This window comes from Ambystoma mexicanum, chromosome 2p, assembly GCF_040938575.1.
Source record: "Ambystoma mexicanum isolate Mex_15411 chromosome 2p, UKY_AmexF1_1, whole genome shotgun sequence".
In the NCBI taxonomy this organism is placed as follows: domain Eukaryota; kingdom Metazoa; phylum Chordata; class Amphibia; order Caudata; family Ambystomatidae; genus Ambystoma; species Ambystoma mexicanum.
Window position 1 is genome coordinate 421,269,602 of NC_090923.1, and position 23,301 is coordinate 421,292,902.

The following is a 23,301-nucleotide window of genomic DNA, read 5'->3' on the forward strand; positions in this document are numbered from 1 at the left end:
ACCATGCCGAAAGAACTACATTTGAAGGGAGTGCGCAATAACGTAAGAGACGATAAGGCAGAAAATTCAGAAACTAGACCGAGTTTCAGTTTTAGGTCAGTATACGAAAAATCATTGTTAAGAGCACGGTCCGTTTTACAGACTGCATTACGAAGAGACACAATGGAAATTTCAAATATAATGTAAGTAAATCTTTACACGCTTTTATACCGGAATGAAGATTTAATGAATGGATGCATGAATAAATGAATGAATGACGAGCTAGGAAAAGCAAGTAAAACTGTTCGTAGTGGGCACATGGGCATGCAGGTCCACTGGTCTCAACGATCTCGCTCCATGGCCCAGCCACTTTTCCCTGCACTACGGGACTGTCTGTGTATCCTTCAGCCCCTTCTCCCGGCATTTACCTTGCACTTGCCACCAGCTGGCCCTATTATTTAATTTGTATTCAACTAACCTTGTACAGCCCATCCCCATGCGCGATCAGAAAGACACCTGGCCTAGTAGGATCGTTGTCTGTCTGCCCTTGTTCCCCACCTGCCTCGTCTTGCCTAGAAACACTCGAGTATAGGCGCGTTACAAATGCCATATCATATATCATATCATTCCTCACGCATGTAGACTGTCGTTTATCATTGTGTGTTGGCCTCGATTTATCTCGTTACTTTTCGCATTGATTTTAGAGACAAGCATACTCCATTGAACTACCCTTGCAAGAAAATAGTTTCTGATCGGCCGTAATAAATAAAATGAGTAATATTAATGAAGTTCGGCTAGCGAGACTAATTATCATTTTTTTGTTTTCATAACAGGTATTTGATCCCTTTCTGCCACTGCCATCTGTTTGAGACACCGGCGGATGGATTCTTCAGCAGACACCTGCAGCTTCGTGTCAACAACTGGAGCACGATCACCATATTATGGGACGATCGCCAAGGGCCCACATGCCCTTACGCTGTATTAGTGGCTAGAAGCAATATAACAACCCTTAGGCTGGACTAGTGCCTATTTGATGGAACAGCCTTGCGGTTCACCGCGCTTCCAAAGTGATTCTTTTTACGAAAATGAACACCCTGTGTACCATAAAGGAACACTGCGTGACTCAAGATGAAACAGAACAGTTATTGCGGATACAGATAAAAGAAAATAAATGGCTTCCGGAGTTCATATGGCAATTGCTGAATATTCTCTAAACATTTAATGTCAAATAAATGTACTTTACCAAATGTACCGTGTTGCTGTTTCATTGTAAAGTACAGTTTCATATTCCGAATTGTGGCGCGCTGTGTTGTGAGTTGATCTGTGTTGGTTTCCGGGTTCTGTGTGGAGTCGCGCAGAAGACGACTGGGCGCGTTTGCCTACGCAGCACAGTAACGTCACGGGTAGAGGTGGGGAATATGAATGTTTTGATAATGTCAGGCTCAGGGGCGGGGGAATTGATTTAGTTCCGCAAAAGCAGGTCAGCCAGGGCGATCGGGGAAAAGATAGGATTATCAGAAAATGGCGGCTCCCTGGTGCTCGTTTTCGCGTGTGTTTAATGGACGAAAACTCGGGTAAGGCCCATAGGAAAGTTTTCTAAAATCGAGCCACTTAGGCTTAAAAAAACATGGCCGACCCGTTGGGACAATAAAAATTTTTACTAGACCATGCCTTTAAGATATTATATTCTCCTTTGAATGCCTTTGCAATGCTTATACATTTCCTGGCCAAGTGTTTTTTTAAATCATTAAATCTCAGGACTCGCGCGCAATAGGCATTACTGTAGCATGCAAAACAGCTATTACTGTGCTTAGCACTTTTTAGTCAGTTTGAGGCACTAGGTGAAGGCCACCTAGCTGCCATGTGTAAACTGCACGGGTGTTATTCAGCTCCAACAATGAGGCTCTCTTTTAAGGCAGATGTACGTCAGAGGGCGGTGGGCGTATGTCCTCGCCTGAGGACTAGATCGGAACTAGATGCGTGGACTATCCTGACCCAGAAGTACTGCGTCACACGGTGCTTGGAGAATACTAAAGGGACTACGAATGGGGAGAAAATGGATCCATTGTTTCAGGAGATGGGAATTAATCTGCCGATAAGGCTGTAGAGATTATGGGGTTGAACATCTAAAAGGGTGCAGGGGGTGTTGAATTGAATTGGGAGGTACCACAGATTTTCTGGTCATTGATGGTCTGGGTGGGATACTGGCCGTTCTCTTGCAAAGCCTAGCCTCTTCATCATCTGAATCTTGGTTGACTTTTTCTGGGATCGTTAATAACACACACTCCAGCATTGATGACTTGCCTTTTGCCACCAGTTGCAAAAGTATGTAATTTAACATGATTGACAAATAGAGCGGTATTTTTGCACTATAATTACCTCGTTAGCGTTATGGTCCTTACAAAATAGTAATAAAAAGGAACATAATAGAATGTCTACTTTCCAACTTTTGGTCACTTCATTTCGGCCAATTGTGGTATAAATGTTGCTTAAACCAAGTGGTCAAAGGCCCCACATTGCCTGGGGAACCTTAAGAAATAAGCCAAAGGGGAACGTTTCATCCTTGTTTTTATTTTTCAGGCAGCCCAAGCATCATGGCTGTCTCCACTGGGACTGTCGCACCGTAGAGGTCCACCTAAGCCTTCAAATATACTTCTTGATTCATATTGTCTATTACTTAAATTGGTTTAAACAGGAATTAGGCAAGACTATAAATAAATGTTTTCTTGTGAAGTGGCAAGGGATGGTTACATTCCTAGTCACGCTTATAAAATGTGTTGAGGGACTACCTCTACTCTAATTTGTTATTGATTACCTCCTTGAGAAAGGAGTCACTTAGACCATGTGGAATTTGGCAAATAAGACAATCTTCATAAAAAAGACAAAGGTGCAAGATACCATCTGTCTTACTGCTATCTTTATTAAATTAAGATCACATCATCTACATCAATCTCCCTGCAAAAACTAGCGGGTGTTATTCTGCATGTTGTTAATTCTGACCAAATAGAGTCCTTTACAGACAAAGCAAAAGGTTAAACTGTCATAATATATTTAACAGTTGACAATTAGCACTGCTTTTTATTTTAGATGTTGAAAAATAATTTTACATTCATGGTATGGAATGTTATTTCTTGCTTGCAAAAACAAATACAAATGATTATTTAAAAAAAACATTTATCAGAATCCGAGGACACATTTTATAGATAGCAGTGTTTCACACCTATCTTTGTTAATCACAGTAAAGATTGTGCGATTCATTCGATGGCAAATGTCATTGTCAATGTTATCATCTCTTTGGATCTTCATAATAGAATTTCAATATATTTTCACATGATAATAGCAGAAGTCAAAATGGCACTTTATGCTTATGTAGCCCTAGTTTTCTTATTGCATCAAGTCTTTAGATGTGTTTTTCCTTTGCACATATATCTGTGAATAGTCTGTAGACCCAAACCTTGGTTTGGAATATTGGGTCAACAGTGGATTCTATCACAAATCTAGAACTTCAAGCATGGAATATGCAAGTAATGCATGCACGTTTAAAAGTAAGAATGTTCTGGAAGATATATAAAATGTGCTCAAGCAATCAGATAATGTTTAAAATGTTGTTGAATTATAGGTTGTAGATCAGTTTTCTTCCAAAATGTGTATATGTCCATAGAGTTTACACCCAAGAATTAACATACTTTATAACAGACTTTATAATAGTGTTGCCTAAAGAAACACAATCCATTTAAATTGGACTGCAAGTTTGCTGATGCTAAATAGTACAAAAAAAGATGTAATACTCTTAGAGTTGATTTGGAAACTTGAAGTGTTGTTCGTAGGTTAGCAATGAGCATGTATTCTCAGACATACATATATCTGTTTTAATTACGGTTTTTCATGGGATTAGTAGTCCCAAACATCTGAATTTGGGTATTCTGTAAATTGTTTTGCCTTGTCAATCCATGCATGAAGTTAATATTTATTTACTCATTTGTCATATTCTGTATACCACATGTATGTAATTTGACAGTCCTGCCATGGCAGCATGTCTAACATATATCTTTTTTCAACTGCTTAGGCTCATTTAAGATGCTGTTGGTGTATGGCCTATCCTTGTTAAAATAGGTACAGCTATAACAATGATGTCAGTAACAAAAAAGGGAAAAACCAGCATGTACAAATATACAAAAGTGCTTAAAAGAAAAAAAGTGTTTGAATGTTCATAATTCGGCAAAATTATCAAATTGCAAATTGCTGGTAATTGGCTAATGTCTTTTCACTTTAGGCTGGCGGAATAGCAGGAATGTGTGTCGACTTGGTATTATTTCCACTTGATACCATCAAAACACGGCTGCAGAGTCCACAAGGATTTTATAAGGCTGGTGGTTTCCATGGAATCTATGCTGGCGTCCCATCCACTGCTATTGGATCATTTCCCAATGGTAAGAGATTCTCATGTTTATTTACTTCTCATTTTGTAGAATGGATCCTAATAATTTAGCAGGTGTTGTAGAAATGTGATCACACAGAAATTAAGTACTATCTTACTGTCGGATTAATGATTAGGTAATAGGTTTATTTCTATAGTGAAGACCAGGCCATGCAGAGTAACAGAAGAGTGCTGTACAGATTGTTGGAAAGGAACAAAGATACAATATTAAATATTGATAGTGTAGCAAAATTCAAAGCGTATATTGATTTAAAAGAAAAGACTTTGTATTTAGATATATATACTTCAGTAAAATTAAACAGAGTTTCAAACTGTGTGAAACGGGCATACAGATAAAATAATGCATCGATAAAATTGAGTGTGATAAATAAGCCTGGACAAACCTCTGCCTAGCTTTGCACATGGCTCACACCAAATATGCGCCCACTATTAGCAGTGCCGCTGACACAATGGTGCGCAAACTTGTCCCAAGGGTTCAAGTGAAGAGAGATTTTTTTATTTTTATTTGTTTATGTATTTTACAATTTTATTTATTTATTTTGAAGCTTATGTAGCACACCTAGCCCAGAGGCATCTGGGTGCTTTCTTAGTGCAGAACACAAGTTTGCAATTATTGCTCAGAAAAAGCAGGACAGTTACAGTAGGTGAGAGGGTATACCATTGGGCAGAGGGTGAGAAGGCGAGTTACAGTTGTTGAACAAGCAATGGAAGAAAAAGATAGTAAAAGATAGGCTTGACAATTGGACAGAGAGAGTGACACATTAATAAAACGAAGAACTTACAAGCACAAGTGGACCCATGTGGTGTGTATCTAGATGAGATCAGTGTTTTGGTGGGCTGAACTATTGGTGAAAAGGAGCGTTTTAAGTGGTTTCCTGAATATCCAGAAGGAGTCTTGGGCTCTGAGTCCCTACAACATAGGCGTCCACAATAATCATGAGACATACCTTGGAGACATTGTGCAAATTGAGAGAGACGGTGAATGTGGGTAGTGTGATGCAAGTCAGGTGTATGATCCATAATTGCCTGATTCTGCCTGACCATTGTGTTGGGACATGTCTGGTATACGGCTCGGGTGTTAGCCCATTTTCTCTCGCAGTGAGCTGCCCATGAAAAAGGGCGTCATGGAAACATCAGAGACTGACCAACTAGCCCAGTTACTGGGAAAATTACGGGCCGAGGTGTACTCCGCCCGGCAAGAAACCAACGCCCTTAGGAGGGAGTTGATTGTCACCAAGGACCGCACCAATGAATTAGCCAGACAATTGCTCCAAACACAGGCTGGGCAGGCTCCGTTGCCAGGAAGTATTCCGTCGGTTCCAGCCACATCCGTCAATCCAGTGCAGGTGGTCCTCCCTGGGGCAGTTCCTTTGGCCCCACCGGAACGTTTTACGGGGGACCCAAGAAAATATGCAGTATTCATGAACCAGTGCCGCCTCCATTTTCTTTGTAGACCTGGAGCCTTTCCTAACGATCAGTCGCGGGTTGCCTTTATTCTGTCATATCTGAGTGGCAGTGCCGCGGATTGGTCCATACCGTTAGTAAGCCAGGATGACCCACTCCTGCGGGATTTCCGCGGGTTTCAACAGGAGATGGAGAAGCTGTTCGCCCGACATACCCAGGGCCAAGCTCTGGATAACGAACTTCTGTCCCTCCACCAAGGCAGCCAAGATCTGTTAACATATATCGCCACTTTTAAGAGACTTGTTGTTGAAACTGGGTGGCCTGAGGAGAAATGAACAACGTTATTCCATCAAGGATTACGAGGGGAATTGAAAGACGTCCTAGCTCAGGTGGTAAACTCGCCAAAAGACTGTGCAGAGTTCATCAACCTAGTGGTGCAGCTAGACCACAGGCTGCAAGATCGAAGGACAGATCGAGCCAGGATGGAGAATCGGACTGTGTATGTACGCTCAAAGGAGAACAGTCCGCGTTCATCAGAAAACACTTCGGAACACATGCAAATTGGGGGGGGTACGGAGCCAATTAACCAAGGCCGAAAGAGACAAAAGGAGACAACAGCAATTATGCCTGTACTGCGGGAAATCAGGTCACTTTCTCTGAGAATGTCCCGTAAAACCCCTTAGGTGGACAGTTGGAGCTACAGAGAAAGGAGGAGGAGAGCAAGAGTCGGAAAACTTCCAGGCCCGGCAAGCGTAGAGGTCCGTTTGTCGAGCGAAGGAAAAGAGCCACAGACCTCACACCTTGAGCTGCCTGTGATTTTGATCAGTCACCAACAACCGTCTCGGATGCATGCTGTGGAGGCATACGTAGACCGCGGAGCCGTTGGTAACTACATAGACCAAGGCCTGGCAACAAGGATTGGGCTTCCCCTCTGACAGAAAACGACAACTTGGAAGGTCATCACTGTCAACAGCACGGAGATAGCTTCTGGTCTTGTAACTCAACGCACAGCAGAATTGACCCTTCTGTGCCAAGACGGACATCGGGAAGCCATTGCCTTCAACCTTATCAAGGCCCCTCAGTTCCGGAGTGATTCTAGGGATGCCGTGGTTGGTGGCTCACAATCCTAACATCGACTGGAAACCCAAGAAATTAGCCTTCTCCAATGAGTGTGCTCATGCGTGCTACCAAGTTGAAATGCCATTGTCTGACCCAGAGACACCTGTCCAAGATAAAGAGGCGTTGGTACTAGTGATAACAAGTACACTACCTAGCGAATACAACGATTTCCAAGACGTTTTCCAAAAAGAACAGGCTAATATCTTACCCCTCACAGACCATATGACTGTCAGATCGACCTCGTACCTGGTGCACATATCTCATGTAGTCGAATTTATGCACTCACTGAACCTGAAAATCTCCACTTGAAATCATATCTGGACCAAGACCTGGCAAACGGTTTTATTCACCCATCCAAATCTCCGGCAGCCTCGTCCCTATTCTTCGTACCCAAGAAGGAGGGTGACTTGAGAACATGCATCGACTACCATGCACTGAACCAGGTAACAGTTAAAAACCGTTACCTTCTACCCCTTATCCCGGAACTGCTGGACCAAGTCAAGGATGCCCAAATTTACACCAAATTGGACATCGGGGGGGGGCATACCATCTTGTGCGTGTAAAGAAAGGAGACGAATGCCTTTCGTACTAAGCATGGGCTGTACGAATATCAGTTGATGCCCTTTTGGCTTTGCAACGCTCCCGCCGCATTCCAGTACTTCATGAACGATGTACTACGGGAATTGATCGACGTATGTTCCCTAGTTTACATCGACAACATCTTGGTGTACCCCTCTTCTAAACAGGACCATGTCAGGCACGTTCGCTCCGTCCTTGCAAAACTCCGACAGCACCAGCTGTACGCCAAACTTGAAAAATGCCCCTTCCATGCTCCTTCCATGTCACCGAAGTAGAGTTCCTTGGTTTTGTCCTCACTCCCAGAGGAGTCCGGATGGATATGCACAAAGTAGATGCCATCCTTAGCTGGCCATCAGTGTCTTCAGTCAAAGTTGTCCAAAGTATGCTCGGCTTTGCAAACATTTATCGCCAATTCATCCCGGGTTTCTGCCAGTTTGTGCACCCGATCACATCTTTATTACGAAAAAACAAACTGTTCCAATGGACAGAAGAGGCGGAGAAGGCCTTCCAGGAACTCAAGAAAAGATTCACCACACCCCTGCCCAGAGATCCCATATGTAGTGGAAAAAGATGCCTCCAGCATGGCTATGGGGGCTGTTCTTTCGCAAAGGGATCCCGAAACAGGCCAGTTGCATCCCGTGGCCTTTTGGTTGCGAACATTTACTACACCTGAACTTAACTAAGCAATAACAGATAAGGAACTCCTAGCGATCAAGGCAGCCTTTAAGGCTTGGCGGCATTACCTCCTAGGCGCCAGACATAACATCACCGTAATCACCGACCATCGAAACCTACAATACCTCAAGACGGCAAAGACTCATTCATCCCGTCAATTCTGATGGGCTTTATTCTTCGCAGAATATGATTACATAATCACGTACCTACCTGGAGTCCAGAATGGAAAAGCAGACGCCCTATCCCACATGGGTATTGATGAGAACGCATATTCAACCCCAGACCCGGTGGCCATTATTCCAGGTGAAAAACTACTAGGACTTATAACAACGTTCTCTCTGGACGAACTCCAAAAGAAAATTCGACTCCGAATGAACACCGAGGCTCTACAAGACTGGACCACTCAAGGTGAACAGTAGACAACAAAGAACCAACTCCCGTATTTCAGAGGGAGTTTATATCTACCGAATAAGGCACTATAAGAACAAGTCATTTCTGGTTATCACGACCCCCTGATAGAAGGACATCCAGGAATTGCCAAGACCCTAGCCTAGTTGAAAAGGTATTATTGGTGGCAGACCTGGCGAAAGGACATTACACAGTTTATTCTGTCATGTGGCATTTGTGCACAGAATAAGTCCCAGAAACAAAGACCTGCGGGCCTTCTTCAACCCATGGAAATTCCACCTGCACCTTGGCACACACACTCCCTCGATTTCTTCACAGATCTGCCTCCATGTCAAGGGTTCAACACTATCCTAGCGGTTGTTGACCTATTCTCTAAAATGGCCCATTTCATTCTGCTTAAGGGTCTACCAAACACATCCAGTCTGGCAAAGGTGTTTTTAGAGCAAATCGTACGATTACATGATTTCCCCTCCGTCCTGATTTCTGACTGAGGGAGTCAACTTCTGGAGGAAGAGTTGTTCAATTGCCCAAATCGATATTCGTCTGTCCACTAGTCACCATCCCCAAACTGATGGTCAAACAGAGCGGACGAATCGGACACTAGAGCAATACCTACGGTGCATGTTACATCAAGTGGAAGAAAGATGGAAGGATATGTTGTGGATAGCCGAATATGCCTACAACAACTCGCTACACACCAGTACCGGACAGAGTCCATTCTATACCGTATATGGAAGGCACCCACGTACGTCCGAATTAGATACCCCCATGGCCTTGGAAATGCCAGCGGTGAAAACTTTACATACGACCATCACTCAAGCCTTCAAAAAGGCAGCAGAACACTTGATCCAAGCCAAAGAAAGACAGAAAAGATTATCTGATCAACACCGAAGAAAAGCCGCAGACTACCAAGTCGGAGATGAAGTCTGGTTGGCGTCTCGGCACATGCCCATAAGAGAAACTCTAACATTTCGTCCCAGCTATCTAGGGCCCTATACCATCAAAGCTATTATAAATCCTGTGGCTAGAAACTAAAAAGCTAAAACTAGCTTTACCACCAAATATGCAGATCATCCCGTATTCCACGTGTCAATCCTAAAACCTGTTCAGCCTGGAACTTGGGTCAAAACACCACCAAATCAGGTACTGGTTAACGGAGAACCCGAATTTGAAGTCAAGGACATCCTAGATTCTAAACTCACCAGGTCCAAGTTATATTACTTAGTGGACTGGAAGGGATACGGCCCTCAGGACAGGACATGGGAGCCTAGCGAGCACGTCCATGTGCTACGCATGGTAAGATGATTTCATCGGAACCATCTGACCAAACCAGGGCCAGAAGGAGGAAATACCTTGAGAGGGGCCTTAGGGGGGAGTGCTGTCACGATCCATGCCCCTGACCCCCTCAGGTATAACGGCCCCCTGGCAGCAGTGGGGCTAAAGCCCTTTACACCGGCCCCAAGGGCCTTAAAACTCCATCAGAAACATATATGGAGTCAGTCCTGGCGCCTTTGGCGCCAGGCTCATTATCGGGAATAAAGCAATACTAGTTTTGGACCTTAATCCAACATGGAGGCCTATTACACAGTCAGTTCTTTAGAACCAAGCCATGCGGTCTAGTGTTTTGGGTGTGGCTGGGCGTGGAACTACTTGGCCTGGAACTACTTTACCTAGGCTATTTAAACGACACCCAAACAGCACAACACCATTCGCGTTATACTGCACTCCTGCAGCGTAATGCTCACCGTGTCCAGCTCCTGCTCATCTGCTTCTCCGGTGGCCCGATCCTGAAGTCCTAGATCCGGATTCCTTTAATAACCTTGAAGAACAAGAACAGCATTAGCAAGCAAGAACACTTACCTGTGAAGTAACCGGCCTTGAATACATCCTGCGCTTCGCTTACCTCGCCCATCTCCGGAGTTCGCAGCAACCTGCAAAGGTAAAGAAAGAAGGTCAGCATTAATAACAATTCTTACTTGGGCAAGCAGCGAGTCCTGGCAGCACCCTGCGCTTCTCTTACCTTGCCCATCTCTGGGTTTCACCGCAACCTGCAAGGGAGAAGGAACAAGGTCAGCATTAACAAAGCACATACCTCAGCAAGCAGTGCTTTTATCGCTCATCGCTCCGGAACATCACTGCAACCTGTACAAAGAAGAGAAGAGAACACAGGTTAGCAATTAACACCAATAAACAGCGCAGCGCTCCACGCATCAATAACTCACCGTGGTCTTGGCCATCGGCATGGCAACTCCGAGTTCACAACCATCCTTGTGAAAACAAAAAGTGACATTGTTAGTGAACATTGTAGTGGAGCTAGACGCTGAGAAGACAGAGAAAACAGAGGGAAAGAAAGAGACGGAATAAAGATGGAAAAGACATTCTAACTCACCTGGAAGACTGCAAGCAAATTCGGAGTCACAGCCGGTCTGGACCCGACATTAGGGCACGTGGACCAGTGAAGCAACTAGGCCCACGGAACGCCCGCACCAACCACACGCCCCTGAACAGAGACGCAGGACGGAGAGTTCAACGCACAAAAACATGAGCAGAAAAGGTGAGCAATAACCCCAAGAGAGGCGATTTGGCCCAGAGGGAGGTGGGAGTCTACCCATCACAGAACCAGTATCTTAACCTTCCATTCTCCTGGTATAGCTACCCAACGTCGGCACATAACCAAGCAGAGAGGGGTCGGGGATAGGGCTTAGACCTCCGTCCAGTAGCGTGTGGCGCCCCGTGGATACCAGGTGAGCGTAACAGTCTGTGCTTGTGATGCCAAAGTAGTGGTGAGCTGTGCAGCATGGGGGTCGGTAGAATTTGGAGAAGAAGTTATATGGAACATTAATACAAATTGTTTTACGATATGGACTGCATATATACCCAAGCTAACATGGATTGAAGCACGTGAAACTCCAGTAAAAGTGCCACAAGCAGATGAATATCAGTTTTGTTTTCAAGGATATGGGACTGTTCCAGTAATTATAATTTGTTTTTTATAATGTGCTTAATACAGAAGAGGTTTCTAAGCGCGGACCCGGGATTCGGACGCGTGTTGCTCTGCGTCGTCTTGCTTCCAAGACGAGCGCATTGCCACTGAGCTATACTACCCACGCCAGTAGGCACTAACATTAAGTGCAACAAGACAATGTTCATTCTAGATCTTGTAAAAGTAACTGCAGCACTGATGGACATGTATTGGGTATGTGGCCAACAAGCATACTTGCATCTTCCACCTTCCTGGCGAGGCATGTGTGCAGGAACAACCATGCACTGAGCTATCCTGGTGATGGCTGAAGTGCACTTGACAATGGCGTCCAAGCATAGGATGTCGCAATTTCTTCCATGCAAACGAGAAAGAAGAAGCGATCGATGAAGTTGAGAAGGAAAATATCGGATTATGTTTTGGAAGAATCATCCAAGTTGCTCAAAGGAATTCCAGATCAGTATCGGCTGTACACCAAGATGAGGTGTTTTTTGCATCTCTGTTAACACCAGGGATCCAAGCTGTAGCGAACGCAAAATGGTTGCGGATTGTTCGATGGGAAGTGATCCAGTTGGCGAATGACACCGAACAAGGCCTAAACGCCATTAAGAGCGAGCTGAGGGCGATCTGGTGTCTTGGATCTCCTGATGGCGATGAAGGGGGCGTGTGCAAGAAGATAGGGTTGTCCTGCTGTACGTACAAACCCCCAAATGATGCTGAGAATGTGTCCCTGATAAAGATCATAGGGGCAATACACTACTTAAAGACTGGTATGAAGAATGAATCAGGTATGCAGGCTGATGATTGGTTCAACACATTTCTTTCATGGGCTTCATCCTGGCTTCGGGCACTGGTGAAGGTACTGGCTCCGATCGTGGTGTTCCTGTTGTTGGTGTCCTGCACGTGCCAAATGATGCTTCGATGTTGTGCTAAGAGTATCCCGAAAAGGTCAAGAATGATGTCACTATTGTGGCAGGAATGGCTCTCCCGGGTAGAAAGGATGGGCAGGCACAAACTGAGGATCCAAATAAACCACGCTTAGGATTGAACAACCTATTTACCCCCCAGGGACACTAACTTCACCTCCACCAGATCCATAAAACTACAGTGAGCACTGAGTAGATTTAGTGGGTGATGGGGATTGTATAGACCTTGCGTGTACCCCAGAGGGGTATGAACGGAATGGGGGCAGTTTGTGCCATGTGTGCAGGGCATGGGTCCCTAAAGATGATGCTGATAAAGAGAAAGGGAGAATTAATGGAGGAATGTTGGGATACATGTTCAGATCACCACCCCTACTAGATGATTCAGATTACGGAAAATATATTAAAGTATGCAGAATTCATACAGGGTTGTGTAGGGGGGGAGAGGGTTGCTTTACAAATGGGAACAACTGGCGGGAGTGGGAAGTTACAAAGGGGGGAATTCTAACCATTTGCTTTGCAATAGAGTAATGAAAAATATATTACATATGCATGGTAGTTATAACATGAATTAGTGTTGCTAGGCCTGAATCCTTGCAGGCCGTGATGGAGACACAGAACAACTAGGCCTCATCCCTTGCCTAATCATCATATTTCGATGTCCAGGCTCGGCAAGGAACACGCACGTACACCCACAAATGAATGTGTTCAGTTAAGCCTTTGAATAATTAGGCAGAAATGTGTGCAGCTGAAAAGGTGAGACGCTGCGACCTAGTACTAAGGTCATACTCTGGGAGTCGAGGCAGAGGTCTTGGGTTGCTATAACATGTACTAAGATTTAAGACACTAGCGCCCCCCAGGATGACGGTCATTTTATTTGAACTACCAGATGTGTAGAAAAATGGGTCGTAAATCCTTCGCAAACTGGGTCGATTAGTGGGACACTAGGGTTACCTCTTGGGAGGAGAACTGATACAGGGGGAGCAGAGAATGTATGTGATTTGTACCAGGGAGAGCCAAGAGTGAGGCCCATACAGTGGGGAGGCATGATGGGGGTGCCTGCGTGCCTGGGATGAGAAAAGGGCTGCTTTGTGTTCAAGACAGGAGACATTGTTACCCACGTGTGATGAAGATGGAGGAGAAGACAACACTACCAATCAGTAGATGACCTATATGAAGCTATTAGCATGTATATAGACGGTAGCCAATGAGGGTGGGGGATAAACACTGTATATCTGGTGCGTCATGAATGACAAGTTGTTTGTTTATAAGTTTGCCACCATCTTGGAGGAAGGCAGAGCTCTGTGGCCATGGATTTGTAATACCCTGTCACCCATTCATTTTTGTATACAAAATAAAGCTCTTATTCTTCTCGAAAAAGGGTCCAACTGGCCTTTTTCCCTACTGGGTTGAATTTTCTTGGTCTGGTTGCCGGAGAGTTGACCTACACCAAGCACAATAAACTGTGCTCTGAAGCAAGCGTTATAGGATTAATCGGGCTGCTTGTTGTAGCTTACAGAAAGAATGCCATTATGGTTCTGGCTCTCTAGCGCCCCCCAAGTGGACAGAGTTCTTTTCAGTGTGCTAAGAAGAGTCTTTTCACCTGCGTGCTGAATGTTGCTTAGGTCTAGAAGGTTCTGTAACCTTACAAAAGTACCAAATTGCTTACTCTTTAGGTTTTGCTAGGCTGTAGGGACATGAGTTACAGGGAAACAAATGCCTTGTGGTTTAGGGGAGCTTTGGTAGATTCTGGAACCTTTGGTGGGGTTCCGCTGGTGCTGGAGCACATTGCACATCTTCTCTTGTGGTGGTGTAGCTGCTGACCTTCTGATTTTACTTTCTCTCCACTGGGTCTCTTTCTCCAGTGGAGGAACATCGGCATGCTAAAGGGTTGCTTTCAATTATTTGGGATCAGTCCTCTGATGATAGGATAGGAAAGGATGCAGTCTGTGTGTCACTGGAAGGCTGCTTGCTCATGGGTGTTGTTTGTCTTGGCACAGATCACATAAAGCATGGTGTGAGACAAAGACGTACTGCATAACAGCATTTTGGGACAATGTGGGATAGGAACATGGACGCTATTAACTGCCACTGTCCCTGTGATTTTCAGGGGAAGGAATTTTAAGGGAGGCATGATATCACAAGTACGACACTGACACAAGAAATCCAATTTCAAAACCTCTATTCAAGTTTCAGGGTTTGGATAAACTCCTGCTTTGCTCTATAGTTCTGATGGGAGTAGTCTCTACCATCAAATAATAAAGAAAACACACTCCTAGTCAGTGTCTGTCAAATGAAAATAGCCTATATTAAAAAATATGAATGCCTGCTCTATCCCTCTTATACAAAACATTTGTAAAGGGGAATCTGTATGCAAAGGAAAATCAGGTGTTCTAAAGGATCAAAAATGGTTGAGTTAGCTCTCCTCCCTCCTTTGGACAGCATGGAGTAAGGCGGCCACTGTAGACAGGATGACGCACTATGGCTCAGGTTTTCAAAACAAAGGCAATTCAAAACGTAGATCGGGGCCCGCCTGGCCTTCCATGTTAAAGTCTCTAATTCCAGCTTTCAAAAGTTCTTTCACAGTTCACCAAAATTTCACGCAGGTCTCCCTCGATCGGGCTCAGACCTCTCAAAGCAAAAGGTTCACATAGGTCGTCCTTGATCGGGCTCGGACCTCGCAATCACAGCACTTGCAGGGATTTCCTTCCCCAAACTTAATTCACATTCTTTAGGGGTGCCTTCCCCTAATGTATCACACTTCCGGTCTCCCTCGATCTGGCTCAGACCTTCTCCTGATGTCGAAGACTTTCGAAAGTGTAAGGCTTTTTACTAAAGACCTCCACAGGACAACTTCGACTTTCCCTTCAGCTCACACTTTTGTGTTATTTGCCCTAGTGTCTCTTGGTCTGGGTAGTTCAGAATCATAAGCACAAAAGTTTAACATTCAACTTTTCACTTCCCCTTTTGCCGTGGTTAATCTTGATCATTGCGCATTTTTGAGTTCATTTATTTTGGTGCTTTATGACAAATAATTTCACCTTTCGCAGAGACTTTCGAGTCGGCTAGTTCCTTTCGCCGGCCCGCTCTGCTATTCTGTATCACTGGCTTCACAGTAATCAGTAATTCGAAGTTCACCGCAGGTCTGCCATCCTTCATGTCTCATCCCCACGCTTGCAGCCTTCATTTGTGAGATATGCTGTTGCAACATCAATCTTTCCTTGACACACACCAGTCTTTTATGTTGCTCGCCAACTCACCGGCTCTGTGCTTTCCTTTCTTGTGTTTGCAGTTTAAATTCACGAGTCAAGGTTAATACCACAGGCTTGGCCTCGACTCCCCAACTCTGTCGATCACCCGGGAGGGTCGCTGGTGCTCTTGAAACACAATGCAGTCTTCTTGTCTGAGTTTTGGCCTTCTCCACCTATCATTTACGGCTATTCGGAGGCAATGACCTCCCGCAGGGATCTCCTGGGTTTCTCTATCCTTTGCTCTCGTCCCTCTGTTTGTCGCTCTGCTCCAGTAGGCTCGCCTTAGCCCTGGCATTTCTGCTCCTTCTCGTGTTCCTCTATGCTCTGAGTTTATCTCTATGTTCTGCCTTTTATCCGTGTAGGGAGTGCTAATGGATATCAGATGTATGTGATTAAAGTCAAGTGCCTGACTTTGCCTGACCTTTTTAGTGGGACATCTCTAATGAGATATGTAAGGGTTAGCCTCTTTACTCTGTCGTCCTCATCCTCGGCTCATGGTTGTGCAGAAGGAGGGGGGTTGGAACATTGGAGAATCCTATAAAATAGGATGGGTCGTGGGTACAGGAAAGGGGGAATACTGCGTCCCAGCATCGCTTGCCTTATCCCCACTTCCCAAAGACCCCTCACCCAGGTGATCCTCTTGCACTGGTCCACCCCCAGGGTCTGGATCCAAAGGCGGTGGCCATGCCCTGGCCACCTCAGATAGAAATCCCCATGTACCATTTGGTGAGACACCCTTTGGTTTCTCACATACCCTTCCCCTATGCGATGTAGCCATATTTGTTTTGCTGGGAAACTGGTAAAGGAATTCAACATTCCTGTCAGGAATTGGGGCTAGGGAAGAAAGAGGCATGCAGTGTGTGGTTAACTCTGCTTTCCGATTAAGAACTACAGTTCCCAGCAGCCTTGGGAGCAGTCTGAAGTCCTTGCACTTCGTGCGCATGAACAGCTGAGAGACATTAGGGGGAGACTATTAAACTGTTGGCCGCCCGTGCTTAGGTGTGGCTTATTGACAGTTATGCAGCACGGACGGTCACGGTGGTCGGCGTGAGGCGTTCTTATCCAGGGAGTGACGCCGAAGGAATGTTGCAGTACCTTCATCCCTGGCCATCCGTTAACTTCTTTGTGAATACTTATGATGAATTTGGTGGGGACATTGATCTAACTGTGTGTAGCCCATACTGACATACTCAACGGGTCAGGGGGCAATGGTATTTCCTCTGGCGCTCCATGGGGTCAGATGGTTGTTCGCAATTGAGAGGCATTACATTTTCATGTTATAAATTGGGACTTTATCCGATGCAATTCAAACACGCCGAAAGCAATATCAAGGCTATTAGGCACTGACGTGCCTCAATTAGTTCAGCAGCATTACATGAATCAAGAGGGATTGCCCCGTTAATATTGTGCAAGTCTTGTTTGCTTTCGCTAGCCCAAGGGGCCATGTGTTTGTTTCTTTCATGATGTGGAAAATCCCTTGTCACATCACGCTTGTTCTTGTACTCATATGTGTTCTTTGTGCTACTACCCATTCTCTGTTTGATGTGCAAGTTAGCAGATGTGCTATTTCATGTGCTTCCAAGTGGTCATAACTTACAGTTCATACAATCAGTATGGTGTTATGCCTTATGTGACATATCCTTCAGGTGAAATACACTTATGTCTCAAGTTACATGGTGGAAATCGCCACACTGCGGCAGGTATAGAAAGTGTTTAAGTAAAAGGCCATTGACAGATTAGGTACTATTGACAGGCAGGTTATCTGGTAGGAGTGAGTGAGGAATGTTAGCAAATGCTATGTATGTTTCTTTTTCCTAAACTCCCCCATACCCATCCAATCTACATTTTCCTTACCCTCTTTCCGGTTTTCCTACTACCCTCTACCTATCCACAACGTCTCGCTAATCCCTCTCCCTCCCCCCCATTGACTGCCACATGGTCACCTGTTATTCTAACATGCAGGAGCCCGTGCCAACCATGGTGGGAGGGGTTGATCTATTTGGCTTCTGTGGTTCGGGGGAGGGTGTCGAACCCTCACCTCTTTGTTTGGTTCTTGACAGTTCCCCCGTTCTTTACCTTTTCTGTGTTCCACAGTGAAAAAGTAGGGTTGCAGGTCTGAGACCATCGCATGACTTGAGGGTTAGAGTCCTTTCTTGACTTAGCCATACCAAAGGTGAGTGGCAAGTGATGAGTATGAATTGTGTCCCTAGAAGGTAGTACCTAAGATGGACTATTGCACATTTTATGGCAAGGGCTTCCAGTTCCAACACAGAGTAGTTCTTCTCACGGGGTAAGAGTTTACGACTAGTGAATAGGATGGGGTGTACTATTCCAATGTGTATTTGCGATAATACTGTTCCAGACCCATGTGAGGGAGGCATCAGTCTGTAATACAAATTACTTTGAGAAGTGTACTACTTTTAATATTGGATTTTGGCACAAGGTTTGTTTCAGGTTATTGTAACAAGCATCGCCCTCATCAGTCCAACAGTCTTGAGTTCCACATTTCTTAGTGTGTCTGTCAGTCTGGCTGTTGTATCTGAAAAATGTGTGATAAAACTATGATAGCATCCAATCAATCCTAGGAATGTTCTCAGATCTCGCATGGTCTTGGGAGTGGGTGCATCTAGGATGGCTTTCACTTTTTCTGGCTGGGGCTGGACACTGCTATTCCCTACAAAAAAGCCTGGGTATTTCACTGCTGACTGGGCCAGATTAAATGTTGATGGATTGGTAGTTATGCCGGTCTCTCAGAGGTTCTCATAATAGTAGAAAGACGGAAAAGATGGTCTTCCCAAGTTTTATTATAAATGACTGTCGTCAATATAGGCCCCACAGAAATCAGAATAAAGCTACAGTATCCTGTCCATGAGCCGTTGGAAAGTTGCTGGGGCCCCATGCAATCCAAAATGGAAGACTTTGAATTGGAATAGTCCTACTGGCATTGAAAAAGCAGTCTTTTTTCTTATCCTGCCCATGTAAAGGGACCTTCCAATATCCCTTGGTTAAAGCTAATGTTGACAAGAATGTGCATTAAATGATCGATACGTGGCATAGCATAGGCAATCGAAAGCGGAGATGGCATTGACCTGCCTAAAGTCTATGCAAAGTCTCCAATAGTGATCAGGTTTAGTCACCGCACAATAGACTATTTAAGCCATGCCCAGGCTGAGAAACATGCTTTGCGTTTTCTGCACCTGCAGCGTGACACTCATCGTGTTCGGATCGGTCTCCAGTAGGCCTGCATCTTTCTTCTGCGCTCAGCTCCTGCAAGAACACTGTTAGGAACAGCCTTACCTTGCGGTGCTTCTGCCCATCATTCATCGCTCCTTCTGTTCTGCGGGCATCTTCGGCGGTGTAATTCCCATCCCGGCACGCCGCTTCCTAAGGAAAAGGGAAAAGAACAGAAAAAAGGCATTAGTAAGCATTCAGCAAATCTTCACTTATTTTTAAAGACTGTACGAGCTTCAAACACTTACCTGAATCCCAGCCGCTCTGGGGGAACTCTGTCTCCGGAACTTCTCATCCATCTGCAAGAGGGAAAAGACACTCCAGGTTAGCGTGGAAACATCTAGAGGCGCCGCATACCACGCTTTCTCACTGCATTTCTTCTTCATTACCGGCATCCACGCTGAAAACGTCGCAGCACCTAAAAGACACAAAAAAAGAACTCCGTGCAATACAAATACGAATGGGTCGCATCGCGCTCTCACTCACCTTCAGCGCTACTCATCTCAACAGCACGTCGCCATCCCCGGATGCCGGCCATCATCGAAGGAAGGAAAGGAACTAAGTTAGAGAACTGTTCAAAAGACTCATTATACTTACCTGTCGGACTCTTGCCAGTGAAGTAACTAGGCAGCAAAGAGCCTGCATCAATCAACACGCCCCTGCTCTGAAAGCAGGACGGAGAGCACACTTTCCAAGAAAACAAGGTGAGTTGTGGATCAAAGGGAAGGGTTGGACCCCGGGAAAGAAGGGGTTCAAGCGCACAGAGACAATAGGGAGTTAAACTCTACCAATCCTGTGTTTCAGGCCCAGCCTCCAGTTTAGTAGACTCCAGGGAAAGGTTCGAGGTCGTAAGAGGTCACAACAGGCTGAGTGACGTCCCCGTGGATACCAGGTGAGGATTACAACATTGAGGTATGCAGTAATAAGGTTGTTCTAATTCTTTTGCTTATTTTTAGATAGACAACTTTGAACTTATTCCCCAAGAACTATCTCCTCGGGTACCAAATAAGACAATATAGAGGAGGTAGTAGCGGACGGATTTTCTTTCCATTCAGGAGATTTACGTGGTAGAGGTGGGTCTTTTGCCTTCTATTGTGTTGAGATATTTTATAGGTACAGGTTCCTGTTTTCTCTAGTATCTCATATGGCCTGTGCCACTTTGAAACAAGTTATTTTCAGAGGTAGGTAAAAGGACTAACACTTTTTGCCCTACTTAAAATGATCTTAGATTTATCTGCTTGTCATAGGTACATTTTTGTTGGCCTTGAGCTTTCTCCATATGAGTGCGGACTAGACTCTGGACGAGTTTCATGTGTTCTCGCAATCAGGTAGCTGTCTGTGAGAGGTGGATTGGCGCCTCTTCTCTTTCTTCCCAGGTCTCCCGGAGCATGTCTAAGACATCACTTGGTACTTTGCCGTAGAGTAACTCGAAAGGGGAGAAACCGGTGGATGCCTGAAGGATCTTTCTTACTGCAAATAGGGCCCACTGGATCCTTCCCATCCTCGTCTACTAACTTTCTCAGAATCGTTTGAGGGTCTTATTAGATTTCTCTACAAATCCGTCCGTTTAGGGGTGGTAAACTGAGGTTCTCAAGGTGGTAATGTGTAGTAATTCCTTAACTTCACCAATTAGCTTACTCATGAAATTGGAGCCCTGATCTGTTAGAATTTCCTTGGGGAAACCAACCCTAGATTAAAATGGCAACAGAGGTTTTAGAATTTGCTGGGTTGTGTTGTTCCGCAATGGGAAGGCTGCTGGGTACCGAGTGGTGTAATCAACAATTACAAGAACATATGTTCTGCCCAGTTTAGAGGTTTCCAACGGTCCAATGATATCCACCTTGATTCTAGAGAAAGAAAGGACTTCTATTATCGGTAATGGGTTTAGAGGGGTAGGTAGGGGAACAGGTGAGCTGTTTTTTTGGCATATCTTGCATGTCGGAATGAAGTTCTATATGTCAGCATGGACATCTGGCCAATTGAATGTCCCACTGATTAGGGCTTGGGTTTTAGATTGTCCCAAGACTTCCCCTGTGAAATGAATGTCCCAAGTTTAGCACTATCTTGCTTGTTTTGGGTATTACTAATTGAGCCTTACTTAGGCCTTCCCTGGAGGTTTCCCTTCTATATAGTAATCCCTGTTTCAGGAAGAAAAAGGGGCGCCCCTTTTCTTGTCATTCTCCCTCGGACTAATTTTATAGGAAAGGGCACCTGGTTACACCCCTGCTCTACCCAGGTAGGTAAACATTTATACAATACTATTGAGCAAGGTCATGGGAACCCACATGGAGAGGAAACTGTCACAGTGCCTGCCCCCAGACATCAGGAGCAGACCAGTCGGCCCAGAGTACTGCACCCATGGGGACCTTTAAGGCCCCAAAGGATTGCCTAAGAGCTTCGTGGACTTAGTCCTTGCCCCGTTGGCGACAGGCTCATACTTCCTTTTCAGGCAAGACAGGTTATCAAGTAACAGAACCCTGTACAGCCCAGTCTGACGTTGGTTGAAGGGACTACTTTATCTGGGGACCATTTGATAAGGTGTGGTGCAGGGACTACTTTACCTGGGAACTACTTCCGAGAAGCTATTTAAACCACGTCCGAAGAACAGAACACGCTTTGCATTATTCTGCACTCCTACAGCGTAACGCTCACCGTGCCTGCAGCTCCAGTCCTGTCTTCAACCACGCCCGTCCTGGTCATCGCGATCCGCGCCTGCAAAGGAAGGAGAGACAACAGATTAGAACAAGAGCTTACCCTGATACTCCATCGCCATCACTAGGGAGTCTCCGCATCTGCAGAAAAAGGAACATCAGTTAACCGCGCTACGTAAGAACCAGTTTAAAGACAATTAGCGTAGCGCAGTGTGATACTCACCTAAGCGCTGTATGTCCATGTGATCCAACGAGGCATTCTCACTCGATCGCTGTCCCGGTGCTGCCGGATCTACAGAACAAGGAAAGAACACAACCGGTGAGCTGAGCTTTGCTAAAGGACATTCAAATCTCGCGCAGCATAATACTCACCATAAGCAGTATTCCCATGCGGTTCCGCGAGTCACCATTACATGACCTTCGCTCCAGCGGCGCCGTACTTGCAGAAATAAAGCACAAAAGAACAATATCACTTGTTAGACATTTTTGAATCGTGCAAGTATTGAAACTTACCTTGGCATACCTCATCTTATCCGGAAGGGAGTCGCCTTTCTTCGGGTGTACCTCCAAGGGGAATCTGCAAAGAAAGGTACAGGAGTGAAGTTTAAGACAAACGGAACTCTAAAGCATTTCACGCTATTTAGGATTAACATTAAGACTTACCTCCGAGTCATTGTTGTCTGGAGCTCTGCCATAAGGCTACAGGATCAGTGAAGTAAACTGGATTCCTGAATCTCGATGCACCCCTGCATACAGTCGCAGGATGGAGAGCCCATCCTTCATAACGTTAAGGTGAGACACAGTGAAGGGACATTGGGAGGTCACGGAAGTGGAATTTGGCCCTTCTCCTTACGGCTAGTTAATTTATCACTTTCACCATTTTAGCCAAATCTTCCTTCGTGCCAGACAGACGAAACTAAAGGGGCAGGTGCAATCACTCATCACTTCGCTATAAGTCACGCTGGTGGAGACCGCCGCACTTCCGCTTCATTCGGCGACCCTGTGGAAACCAGGTGAGCGTAACAAACACTAAATCCTGACAGTCTATAGACAAATAGTGACAATGACTACTGCATTTGATTCTAATTTAATGCATCAGAGCATATGTTGCGTATACATAGGAAAGGAGCATAGGATATTCAATAAAATATACACAACGTACATAAAACAGTATACAAATACATGTACAAAATGAAATCTTTTGGACAAGTTTATCAGCAATTACAATGTCTATGGTCCCTTGTGGGGGATAACATGAGGTAAGATAGTGCAATTGCAGTAGACATGGTATAAGTCAATAGACGGGACTGTTGGTGGGTGGAATATTGTGATACAGAGAAAGGTCTACACAATTGTGTTTCAGCCTCAGAGCTGTTCTTGTGTGACTGTTACTTGGTTGGCCTTCATCAGGATGGAGAAGATTGACATATGAAAGATCCTATGTGATCTGTCAAACCTATATCCTGATAATAGGGAATACACCTTTAATTTGAGAGTGCCACATCAAGGCTAGATTAATTACATCATGGTATCGAGGGACATATTGCAAATAGTGGAGAAAAGTGAAATGCTGCCTAAGACATTATCTGATCATGCACCAGTTAACCTCTCACTAGTCCTCTTCAGGACCTACAACCTCATCCACATTGGCGATTAAGGATAC

General features: G+C 45.0%; 1 protein-coding gene across 1 annotated transcript in view; it reads left to right on the forward strand.

The window, feature by feature from the left end:
- The window catches only part of SLC25A26 (solute carrier family 25 member 26), a 1,812,191-nt gene that overhangs the window by 220,232 nt on the left and 1,568,658 nt on the right, over positions 1–23,301 (forward strand). The window contains exon 2 of the mRNA XM_069643784.1: positions 4,253–4,409. Within this exon, the coding sequence (XP_069499885.1) occupies positions 4,253–4,409 (157 nt within the window). The remainder of the gene's footprint in view (positions 1–4,252; positions 4,410–23,301) is intronic.